Genomic DNA, 12,471 nt, shown 5'->3' on the forward strand with positions numbered 1-12,471 from the left:
TTGAACTAACAAAAGCCTTGCCAGTATCAAAAAACTCCCATACTGATCAAAGAATATCACATGTTCCACTAAAGCTAATTTCTCCAATTATTAAGAACTTTTTTAGCAACGCCATCGAAAAAACAAGAAGTGTTTCAACAGAGAAACAATAAACTAAACACGCTTTTAATGTCATTAGTACTATTGCAGTTTTATTTGTTATTAACTAGAGTACCACGTGCGTGGTAATTTTGAAAGCTTATAGATAAAGTTGTGACAAGTAGAACTGTCTTTGCTCAAGAAAGCAGGCAAGAGAGAAGAATGCATTTGCCTTCCACTGTATTATTTTCAATGAATTGACAACAAAGAAAGTATTGTATAATGCACAAGCACTGATTCCTGCTTCTGAAGTAACCCTCTAGTTTAATCCACTGTACTTAGTATACTTTTACTCAATAATTTATGAGATACACTTACTTAAAACTGCTTGCTGCCCTGAGAAGGTAGGCAGTGTTACCATAAAGAAAGAAGAGCAAGCACAAAAGGACAGGTTACTATTACTGAAATATAAATCTCATTTGGAGTTCAGGGCTTTTTTCCTGTTTCAGGAGGTATTTAACTCAGATATCATTTGGAAACTAAAATAAAACTGAACTCCATTTTGAATTGTATATTTGGCAGTATTACTAAATCTTCATCCCTTCCTCAGAAAGCAGTATTACCATTCTGCATCTTCAGTACCTACTGCTCCTTTTCTTCTCTTCCATCTTATCCAAATATTATTCAAAGACATAAAACTGACAGGCACTTATTAAAACATATGTTCTATAACAGAAGAGGTTAGATTTCATAACCTCTAAATCGGTGCAGATTCAGTTGGACTTGGATGGTTTGTACCAGTGAAAATCCTAAATTAATATATGAAGATGATGTGAAACAAAGCCTACATACAGAATGGCATGGGAGGCCCTTGGAAAATGCACTAGGAAGTGGACTTGGATTTTTCTATAATATTCGCTGGGTCCAAACATCTGCTTTGTGTCTAAAGATCCACGTCTTACCTACAGTCCAAATTGATCCACTTATTTGTGTATTGAAATGAACCAAGCCTTTAAAGAAACAGAAACACACTTTTCTCTGACCTTTATAAAACACAGATAAGCACTAGAAAACAGCTGAATATTTTGATTTCAAAGTAATGTTCTAAACAGAAACTCAACCCAAAACCAAGAGTGAGGGAAACAGGATTCACTGGAAAAAGCCCAGGAAGGGATACAAGACAAAAGAGATTTGGTTTTCTTCCCCATAGATTACATAATGTACTTATTGGCTCCTAATTTTTTTAAGTGCTTTTCTTTTTGGTTGGTTGGGGTTTTTTTGGTTTTTTTTTGTTTTCGGTTTGGGGGGGTTGGGTTTTGTTTTGGTTTTTTGTTTGTTTGTTTGTTTTTGTCTGTTTTGGTTTTCATTGTTTTTTCTTGTTTTCTGAAGTGAAGTCAAGTCATATAGGAGTGTTTTTAAGCAACTGTCTATGGCAGTTATTTGCCTGAGCCTGAAGATAGCGAAGTCAGTCTACAGAGCATCATCAATATTTTTTTATATGTTTGCAATACTTTAAATAGTTTTAGAATATCTCTGATACATATTTTTTAAAACAAATTTTTAAAAATTAATATCTTGCATCTAAATGAATTAATTTAGTGATCACTATTAAATTACTGTTTGGAAGAGGATGCAAGTTACTAAGCTGCTAAAAAGATATCCAAAAAAATCAAGAAACTGTAGGACTAGAGAGAAGTTAAGATTGGAACATATCTGCCAGTACTTCTGGGGTATATTTAGTATTTCTTTTTTATTCAGAATCTACTTTTCCTGAGCTTAGCAGATCTTTCTTTTATATCACAGCAGGCAGAACCAGGGAAAACAAGACACCTGAAAACTGATGTGTGTCAAAGATGCAATTATCATAGAACAGATCCAATTTTGGGTGATTATACGAATTCATCAAACACTAAAAAATGAATAAATTAGTTCTTCTGTTTATTGAAAAAGAAAAAAAAATCCTCTATTAAAAGTACCCAAAGACTGCCAACAAAAATGCTATGATACTAGTTAAAGGGCAGGTAAAAACTGCTTCCTTGATGAAGTTTGTTGGCTAATAAGATAAAACCATTAGCTATGTAATAACTAAAATTACATTAAGAAGTATATTTTGTCTTGGTAAACCAGGAATCAGATATGCAGAGTTGCATGTCTAATCCCTTGAACCCTAAACATATTTCTTAAAATGTGGACACCAATTTATTATTTTGAATGAAAATTCATGAGCACCTTTCTCATGAGAAAACCAGTTCGTCTGTGGCATTAATAAATAAAAAGGAATGTGAAGGTATTTCCATCAGCCTTTTTCCATGTTTAACACGCACTTCCAGTTTGTAGTATTTCTTTGATGGCATAACTCACATGGCATTTAGAAGTACTGTAAACACGCTGGTACACTCACCAAAAAATTCAGCCAGACAAAATGTCTCTTCAAGTCTCCAGTTCATAATTTTGTGGAACTCTTTTCACTCTTTTTCAATAAAAACTAATGGTTTTTTATTTTTATTAGGGAGATATAGGAGAATTCAGAGTTATCACCTTAACAGTTTTAAAACTTCCCTATGTTCAGCACATACTTAAAGCCCCCTCTAATGCATTTCTCTCATTCCTGAAGGCCCAATACCCACTGATGACAGGATCTTAGGATCTGGCATTCTTGCTGTGTAATGGTGCTGCCCATATCTCCCAACAGGACCTGAATGCACTTATCTCCAGTTTTGAGGGGATACAGTATTTCCAGCCAGATTTGCCACAACATTTTGCACCTGCCCTAAACTACTCTGGGGTATCTCTTACCTCCTGGCTAGCTGCTGTTCTCCTACAGTGGATACTCATTCTTTTCTCTTTGTCACTTTGGCCATTTTCATGCTAATACACAAAAATCTTCTCTATTGCTGTTTTAACAAGATTACTGTTTTGCAGGAAATCTCTGGTTCCTCACACACCCACTAGAATCACACTATTCTGCAAATATTACCCTACCTGAGTTTAGCTATTTCCTGCACAAAGTCATCTCCCAAATCTCCTACATACACACGCACATGTCATATAAAAAATTTGTTTAAAATAGCTCTTGTTCTCCCTGTGGACATTCTTCTTTTTCCTACATCAAACTTCCACAGCAGCAAATGGATAGATACCCTAATTTGTGCAAATGGCCCCGTCTCGTAGAGATCTTGGTCTCCAGTTTGGTCATGCTACTGTGGAGTTTCTGTCAGTGGTTTTTATGCAGTAAGGAAATGTTGCATCAATTATATTTTTAAATAGCTGAAAGGAATTTCCATTTTTTTCCACACAGCACTTCAGATGCATTGAACTAAAAGACTTCCAGCTGAATTTAGTCCCCACTACTTTCTACAATGCCTGAATAAGTGGTATTGTCCTGGTCTGATTCCAGCCCTTTGGCCTCTGAAGTCACTGTTGAACCTCTAAGGTCTGAGATGGCCTTACAGGCCCAGAAGGGCGGCCACAACACTAAAAATGTTTTAAATACTAGCAGATGATCATTTCCAGTTCAAAGCATATAATTACAAGTGAAAACAAGTGCATTTAAGAAACCACATATGGTATGTAGAGTTACAAACTGGATTTCGCTGTGAAGCATAAAGCTTTACATCCCCTCCCTTCAGGAAAATCAAGTGTCTGTTGATGTGTCTTACATCCTCCTCAATATTGCAACCTTAAGCCTTGCTCACATTCAGTGATAGATGCAAAATTTGAAGCAGGCTTTGAACATGTAGCCCTCAGTGTACATTTATATACATATACACACCAATTCTGAACAAATTATTTTTATGGCTGGCACTAGATGTGCTGGCGTGTTTGAAAATCTGACAGATTTCTGCATATGTAATCAAGATCTCAGTAATCCTACATAATTAGCCCACATCAACTTTTCTAAAACAGCCATCTTCCCGTATAATAAGAGGGGATGTTTACAAGGCTCATTTGTCTTTACAGTTGGTAATTTAATAAAACTGTGTTTCCAAGACCTGAACATTGAATTAAAAATTGGAAAGGGAAGTTCTGGAGATAAAGAACTCATGAGCACCTTTGTCAATGACTTTTCTTGCACATAGGAAACTGCAGGCAAAAGTTCTATGCTACTTGCCAGTTACAAGGAAACTTCCATCAGGATGAGGGCATCCCCAAACAATGAGCACTAGATGGGTCCTTTGACCTGCTTTTGGTCTACACTGTTATGATCCCAGAGGCAGTTTTTTCTATGTTCATTTTGGGGCACTAGAAGTTGGAAGATATGGTTTTCAGAAGACCTTAAAGAAAAAGTCTTCTTCCAGAACTGCAAGTTTCATTGATTGTGAAAAAGAGAGGAAAACAAGAACTCATTTTAGCATATTCCAGTGATTAATTTGTTCAAAATATTAAGAAACAATGCTTTTGAATGCACACTTTTATATATGATATACACATGTATATATGTGCACTAACATGAATGAAAAGAAAAAACAAGTAGAGGAAAAACAGTCTAAAAAAAAAGGAAAACAGTTGAAATAAATGCTTTCTTGAAGTACAAAAACCTGGACGTTTGAACTACAATTGAATGGCTTCATATTAACATTTTTTAGTCTCCAGGAGAACAATGATTATAGAGGTCTTGCAGAGATACGATTACACTATGAAGATTTTTCCTAGGAAGATGTTAAGAAATCAAATAATATGCAGCTACTGGAGAAGAAAAGCCTAAAGAAAAAGGACACAATTTTTTTTTAAATCCAGGTAACAGTTTACTATTAGATAATATTAGGTGTTCCTATGAGCAAACCATCATTTAGATAAATTATCCAGAACCCATTGTTTTTGCATCGTTATAATTAAAAAAAGAAGAGAGCAATAGAAACAGTTTTTCCCTGCCTCTTGGCCTAGGAAGAAAAATTCTGGTTAACTAGTAGTAAGAAAAAGTATATCACTTTAAAAAAAAACCCCAAAACAGATCAGTGAGAATAAAACAACAAAAAGAATAGTTCCCTACCCATTACTTCCCACTGTGTGAACTTTTGACATATCAGCAAACTCTTCCTTTCGCTTGCTACTACTGTTGTACTGCTCACTGTACAGTTTTAAGGACATCTGTTCAACAGCATCTCTTTGTGCTTCCAGATAGCATAGCTGAACCTCAGCCTAGAAAAAGAAAACAAAGAGGGGAAAAAACAAAACAGAACATTAAAAAAATAATTCAGAAAGAATACATGTAAAACAAATATTTTTGGACTGCAACAGTTTAGACCAAACTTTTCACACCATTAATTTTCTCCTTGTATGTGATAGTGAAAAAGGCTGAACCATTAAGTCAGAGAAGAACTACAGCATGATCCCAAATGCTAGAAATGAACTACTGAAGTGTCTATCAGAGAATGTGTTATATATTCCATGAGGTGTATATCCAATCAAATGCCGCCTAAAAATGTCTGGATATGAATAAGAAAGATATTAGAAACCAAGCACTGTGACAGAACAGTTAGATACATAAAGTTATATTTCTTACAGACATCAGGATTTATTTTGTTAACACATTGTCTGTGCTTCATAATTAATTAAAGCTGTATTGCTATAGGTATTTTTCTTTTAAATAGTAATTGTAAACAAACCCAAGCAGACTGGCATTTTTCACATTCTCCTTTTCTGTAGGTGGTACAGACTGATAACTCAGCAACTTTAATTGCAAGGAAAAAGGCAGTAAGTGACATGTGCTGTTTTCCATCAGCCTATGCCTGTCCAGAAGAATGTGGAATAATATTTGGCATCATAACTTATTGAATAGACACTTTATTTATTGCAGCTGTGGTAATCAGTATTCTTCTGAGGCTCAGAGAACAGATGACACAAGGATAAAATCTGCTGTTGACCACACTTGCCCCTAGAAACAGCAGAAAGAACAGAGCATAGAGTAAAGTTCAAAAGCACTTTGGGGCCAATATGCCATTGTTTTCTTTTAATATACTTCATTGAAAGAAAAACACATAACAAATTTTGATAAGGCTTCAAAAATCACTACTTCTGTGTAATTACATACTGCTATTTCCATTAGGAGGGGAATGCCTGCTTAACTATTTGGTGCTATGGCAAGTAAATGCAAATGGCATGGAAGAAATTTTGTATAAGGAATCTCCTCTATTTTCTGCTGTGGGAGGCAGGGAAGTAAAGAGTTTATTTGTTTGCTGACAGCACAGCAGACTTACCAATCTGTGGAACAACAGAAGTCATAAAGAGAAAGTAGTGAAAGGGCTAGAGAGAAGGGCAGTCTGTAAAACGTAAGAAAAATGCAAGCAAGTCAAGGGAAACAGGCACTGAAGAATGTCAGTAGGGAAAGTCTGAAAGAAGGCTGGAATGTCTTTATAAGCTAGTGGCAATAACAGTTTCTATATTTGCTTCAGCCTTGCCTTGGTGTAATTTTTGCTGAAAAGTCATGTAAGTGATTTGGAAATTCCATTTCCTTTTAAAATTTCTCATTCAAACTTTTATAGCTTTCTCAGCTGATTCTTACAGTGAAATTAGTTATGTTTTTCAATAAATCCCAATACGTTTTTGGGAAATTAACAAAAAAACCAGCATGCAAAAACAAAAAACAAAAAAAAACCCAAAAAAAACCAACCAAACAAACAAACAAAAAAACCAACAACAACAAAATAAAAAAAACCAAAACCTCCCCAGAAAATACATAAAATGCTAATAATTTCCAAGGAGATAGAAGATAAAAATTCTGACTAGTCCATGCAGGTCTTTCACTGTGTATTTAAATATAATTCAAGGCTTTCGTACCTATTTTAAAATATTGGAAAATTAAACCATAGAAGTTACCAGTGAAGAAATATCTAAACTAGCTGGAAGTGTCCAGTTAGAGTAAAATGCTAAGATTTGAGAGAGCTATAAAACTACTCTATTTTCTCAGAAACTATTATTAAAATTGCCATTTATATAACTCAGAAACAACCACAGCAGCAAATTATCTGCATCACCATCCTGTTCCCCTTCCACCCTCAAGTGCATTTTCCTCTGACCTGATAAAGAGTCCACTTCCACAGTATTCAGAGGTTCCTGAAGAAATTTCTTTTTTTGGAAGGATTCTTCACCAATAGGGATAGTCTTTCAGCAGAGTATTTTGCATTGTCCACATAAAGCTATGAATGTGTTCTTTTGATTTATTTTTACCACAAAGCAGTAATCCACTGTATAATTTCAATTTCCGTTATATATGTTGACATCTTCAGTCTTAAAGCCCTGCTGTCAATGACCAGTAAATTTCTAAAACAATTAAATCTGTCAATTAAAATCTGTGAGTGTTTTAAGCCTACAGGGGAAATCTTGTGGAAAACTTGAATTCCCTTATTTTCAGGACAGGTTTGTAAATCAAGATAAGTAATTCCTACTTTTTTAGCTATGAGTTTTGGCTGGAGTTTAGGTAGAGGTTTCGGGGTCTTGGCTGTTATTGAAATTGTGTACACAACTTTCCTTACCCGCTCCCACCCTAAGACTCCAAAAAGAGGGAGTAGCCTAAGCTCTGGAACATCACACATCATAATTAAAACTGAGCCCTGAATTGTATGAACACAGGCTATTTCTTAAATAGCAAAACTATCACAATATTTTAGATAGCTTTTTTTCCCTTGTATTTTCTAATTCCCATCCTACAACTTCCTCTGTATTTTAAAATAAAAAATGTTAAAAATAAAGGCAGAAGCTTTTCACAGGTTGGTCGTACGCTGTTCACTTGCAAAATATTTGTAGGCAAACCAATAATGAATACAGAAAATGGGAGAAGAAAAAGAACTATTAAATAGAATAGTGGGGGAAAGGAAAAGCAGGATGTAAAGGGCAAGTAAATATATGAAGAGGGATAAATAAGAATCCACTCTTTCTTCCTTGCAGCTATAAGGCCCTCTTATACTAAGGATTGTGAACTCCATCAACATCATACCCTATGAAGCCTGAATACAACCCAGTTCCTTCAGTTCAGAAATATGATCTCTCTATAAATCAACTATTTTTATTTTTAAACTCAATTTCTATCTTCAACATTCGTGAACAATTACAGCAACTCAAACTCAGACAGCACAGAGTTTCAGATGGATCTCTCTGATTTCTTTTCTCTATGTATTCATCTATCTCACTGTTGTACTTAAGCTTTTTTTTTGTCTCTGTTACACTGATATCAACTGCAAATCCAAAGAGGCTTTGAAGACCTTGAGTAGGTATTGATCAGTTTAAGTCTCAAAAAAATACATTTTACACAATCTGAGCTAACAGGTACAAGGCACAATATAGGAAAAAGTACAGAGCACAGATATGCAACAAACCTACTGCAGTTTATTTTCTACTTAAAATCTTTAGTGGTAATGAAGGACTAGTTTTGCAACATTCTGGGAGAAAAAAGTAACAACTTTGAAAATTCCTAATCAAATACAGAAAAGCTACTTGATTTACATTTGAACCTACATTATGTGTATTTTCAGATTGCCCTACATATAATTTTCATTACATAACACAAACTTCAAGAACAATCTCTACAACAAACACACCTTTATGGACACAGATATCTAGCAAACCCTCAAAAAGTCTACTGGGATATTCATAGTCCCAAATATTGCTAATAGAAATTGGGTTGGAGGTAATAATTTGCTTACTCCTAGCGCCCCATCTTAGAATTAAAATTCAGTTCCTTCTCTTTTTTTTGAGGATGTAGTATGTGAAAAATTGAAAACTAAGGAAAAAATTGGCCAGTAATTATACGCAGCAGTAGTTTTCCACTTCATGGTCCTCTTCTAAGTAACCATTTTTGCAATAAAAAGACAATGAAGATGCTGATGACAGACTTATTACACATTTCTAGAGATTCCCTACCAACTAGGATGGAATGAATTTAAAAATATTCTGCTGTAAATTAAATAGAAATATTTCCAATAATCGAATAATAAAATTCTCTCATTTTCCTGGAACTGAAGGAACCAGTCTCTGAACAAGACTATGAAAAAACTGCAGTTTGGGAAAAAAGTGAAAAAAAATCTAGACTAGCACCTAATACTCATTTCTAGTGATTGATTAATAATGGTAAATAATTTCAAGGCTATTTTCTAAAGCTCATTTTCTAAAAATCAAGAACTTACAAATAAATTGGGAGAGCCTGGGGTACAAATCTGTTCCTTAAGTTTGGCTTTGCATGACAACATAAAATGTCCTTTACTGTACAGATCACTATATAACATGAAGGAGTAATCAGTGACAATACAAATCAATGAAAATACATTGCATTTCTTGTTAGACCTACATGTTGGAATGACCTTATTCTGAAGTGGAGATAGACAAGGGATAATGACTCATGCTGTAGGAGGAAGGAGACTGAAAGGTTATACTGTATAATGTGTCAAACAAGAGACTCAGAATTTACACCAATGTAAATTGGATATATGAACTCATAGCCAGTGATTTTCTGCTGCAGTGGTTTGTTTTTTGTTTTTTGGTTTTTTTTGGATTTTACTAAAATAAATATCATTGAGTTGGTGTTATAAGGAAAATATTTTCAGACAGTGTCTCCCAGGGAGCACAAGTGATTTGTTATGAACCATGTTCCTGTAGGCAAATATATAATACATTCAGTTAAATTTAAATGATGAAAGTATCCTATCTTGCATTACCCTTTCCTTGCAGTTCTGTAGAGAAACTTTACTTCTGCTGCACTACATTGTACTTAGTGAGAATTATATAAGAAATACAGACATTTCATTCCTCTGCCATTATCTGAACTTAAGTTGAACAAGAACAGCCTCTGAAATTAAAGCACACAATCCAGTTTCTGCCAACAAGGAGGTGGTCAGATGGCCCCAGAAAGCATGTAGACTTAGAATACTCACCCATATGTATATTTTAAAGAACTGCAAACTCAGATGTCTCTTTTAAAAAGGATGCATATTCCAGCTTGTCACTCTGTATATCTGCAATTGGTGAAATTTCTTGAGATTTAAAATTAAGAATAATTTCTTTCCAGAATTAAGTTGATGAAGTAGAACTTATGTACTTAAATACTCAAGCATTTTCTTCTGTCACAATATTCTGAATACTTGTCTGCGTATTCATTAGAAGGCTTTATTACAGAACCCAAAAATTACCCTGGCTCTGTCACAGTACAGCTACTGAATAGAATTATGTTGAGAGTTATATGGCTCAGAATATCTTCCATGAAGATGTAGATTACAGAAAGCATTCTTTGGCAGGCAAAACTTTGTCCAAAAATTCTATACAGACAGATTTGATCATCCATCATGCCATCCCTACGCCCAGCCAACACGTCTTCTATTAAAGAAAACACCTAAGGTAGAAGGAATACTTTCAAGAAGGCACACCAAGCATTTTAAAAGGCATTGTGTAACAGAATAATAGGATCATTTAGGTTGGAAATGCCTTTAAGATCACTAGGCCATCATTTGGCAGCATTTGGCTTCTTGGACTTCGAGTGACAGCTTCTACTCTAAGTTTAGGCATTTGATTTTCCCCCCTTACTCTGCATAATTAAAACAGAGACCTTGCTGCTATTGAATACTTTCTTAGTTTGTTCCTCTTCCTTCTTTTGGCTTCCTTGACTTTTCATCTTGCACACTCTCTTCAGAACTGAATCAATTTTTTAAAAAAAAAATCCTGTATCATGAAATATGTTTACTTTGAGCTGAATATTTAAGAGTCCTATTAAAAAGGACACACTGTGTTTTGATCATGCAGGAAATTAATTCTGTTAATCAGGGCATGCTTGCTACCAGTTAAAATCTTAGCTAAGTGTTTCTATTGCCATAAATCTCAGAAATGTTTTTATATAAAGAATAATGTTATTGCTACATTATTCAGTGTGCTGAAACCATCACAACAATGTGAGACCACCATATAGAATGAGCAAAATTACAAAACAACATTTGTTCAAATCAAGGTACTTAAACTCCATGTAGAGTTTAAGTAACAGCACAGGTCTATCTTTACACTACAAAATGAAATTTTAGATAGGTAGGGCTGTGTTATAGCAAGAAGAACTTCAGACAATTCTCAGAGCCATCAGAAATTATGGGAGGACAGGTGGGGGGAAGCCTACAAAATAAGAGTAATACCTTTTTGCAGGGTTTCTCTTGGCTTTCAGAATCAACGACCTGTGACTTCAGGACCGGGGAGTGCAAATGCAAAAAGTAGTGTGGCCTTAGCAGCATTGTCTGACCAAATTCGTGAAGACGCAATGATCATACTACTAATTTAAAATCTGCACCTCTTGTGTCTTTATTCCTGACTATTCACCTGCCTCTCGTTCTATTGAGGGTAACATTAAACACAACACAAGAGCATGGCATGCCCTGTGCATTATACAGATCTCAGTTATAAACCCAGAGAAGTTCCCTACATCATAAATATCAAAAAGCATTGAAGAAAAGTATGAAAGAATTAACCTCTCCAGAGGTTAATTAAGACTGAATAGTTTCTGACAACAGCATCCCAAATATGCCAGGTGAAAAAAAGTTCTCGTAAGACTGGAAATTGAACAAAGGCTGGGACCCTTTTCTACTTCTCTTGTCTTGCAGGTCTGCATGTCCAGCCTCCAGAAAGAGAGTGACAGAGAGTCTGATAATTGGGGGCCAGTTGGGGAACAGGCTTGCTCTAACAATGGAAAGGGCTGGGATGACAGAACAGTGTTTGCTAAAGACATGTGGAAGACACAAATTAACAAGGATGCAGATCCAGCCAAACCCATCAAAATAATAGAGTGCATTTCTTTGTAGCTGCCACATGCCTTCCATCTCCTTCAGTGACACCTCTTCATATGCCACAACAACTGTAAACCCAAACAGCCCAATTCTTACAAAACAGCTTAATTTTTAACCCTACTAGGTCCATTTTAAACTTCTATATGCTTGAGAAATGTTACATATTTATTAACCTAATAATTAAAAATGTGTGTGCTTAATAACTAGTTCCAAAATTTCCTAGACATATCAACTCAAAAAATTGCAGAAGTTTTGACCTAAAATCTTCTTTTGATTCAATGTTTTGAGTCAAATATTTTGAGAAGTTCAATAGTGTCAAACATTTTGAAGTCAAAACTCCTACACTGTGTTCCTCAAAGACACTCATTGAATGCTTATTTAACTTGCTCTGAAATTGAAGGAGATTCTCTCCATGCCTTGGTAGTCTATTTGATGTTATGTTACCCCTAGAGATGTGAATGTTTTCTTACTACGCAATGTTTTCCTCCTACAGGGAGAAATTACTGGGATTTTTTTATCAGCTTTTTATATATTGAACTATTAATAACATAAAATTGTGCAATATGAACACTAGTCTGTCTCCACTGCACAATTAAGCAAGAATAGTCAGACTCTGAAGGAGGATATGTCAACTAATGTAAATTAA

The 12,471-nt window shown here is 35.0% G+C and overlaps 1 protein-coding gene across 4 annotated transcripts in view; it reads right to left on the reverse strand.

Annotated features, from left to right (window-relative positions):
- AKAP6 (A-kinase anchoring protein 6) overlaps positions 1-12,471 on the reverse strand; it is a 292,740-nt gene that overhangs the window by 75,213 nt on the left and 205,056 nt on the right. For all 4 annotated transcript variants that reach the window (XM_039705045.1, XM_039705048.1, XM_039705046.1 and 1 more), the window contains one exon: positions 5,069-5,217. In XM_039705045.1, coding sequence (XP_039560979.1) covers positions 5,069-5,217 — 149 coding nt within the window. The remainder of the gene's footprint in view (positions 1-5,068; positions 5,218-12,471) is intronic.

Source organism: Passer montanus, unplaced genomic scaffold (assembly GCF_014805655.1).
Source record: "Passer montanus isolate IOZ18808 unplaced genomic scaffold, ASM1480565v1 scaffold18, whole genome shotgun sequence".
In the NCBI taxonomy this organism is placed as follows: Eukaryota; Metazoa; Chordata; class Aves; order Passeriformes; family Passeridae; genus Passer; species Passer montanus.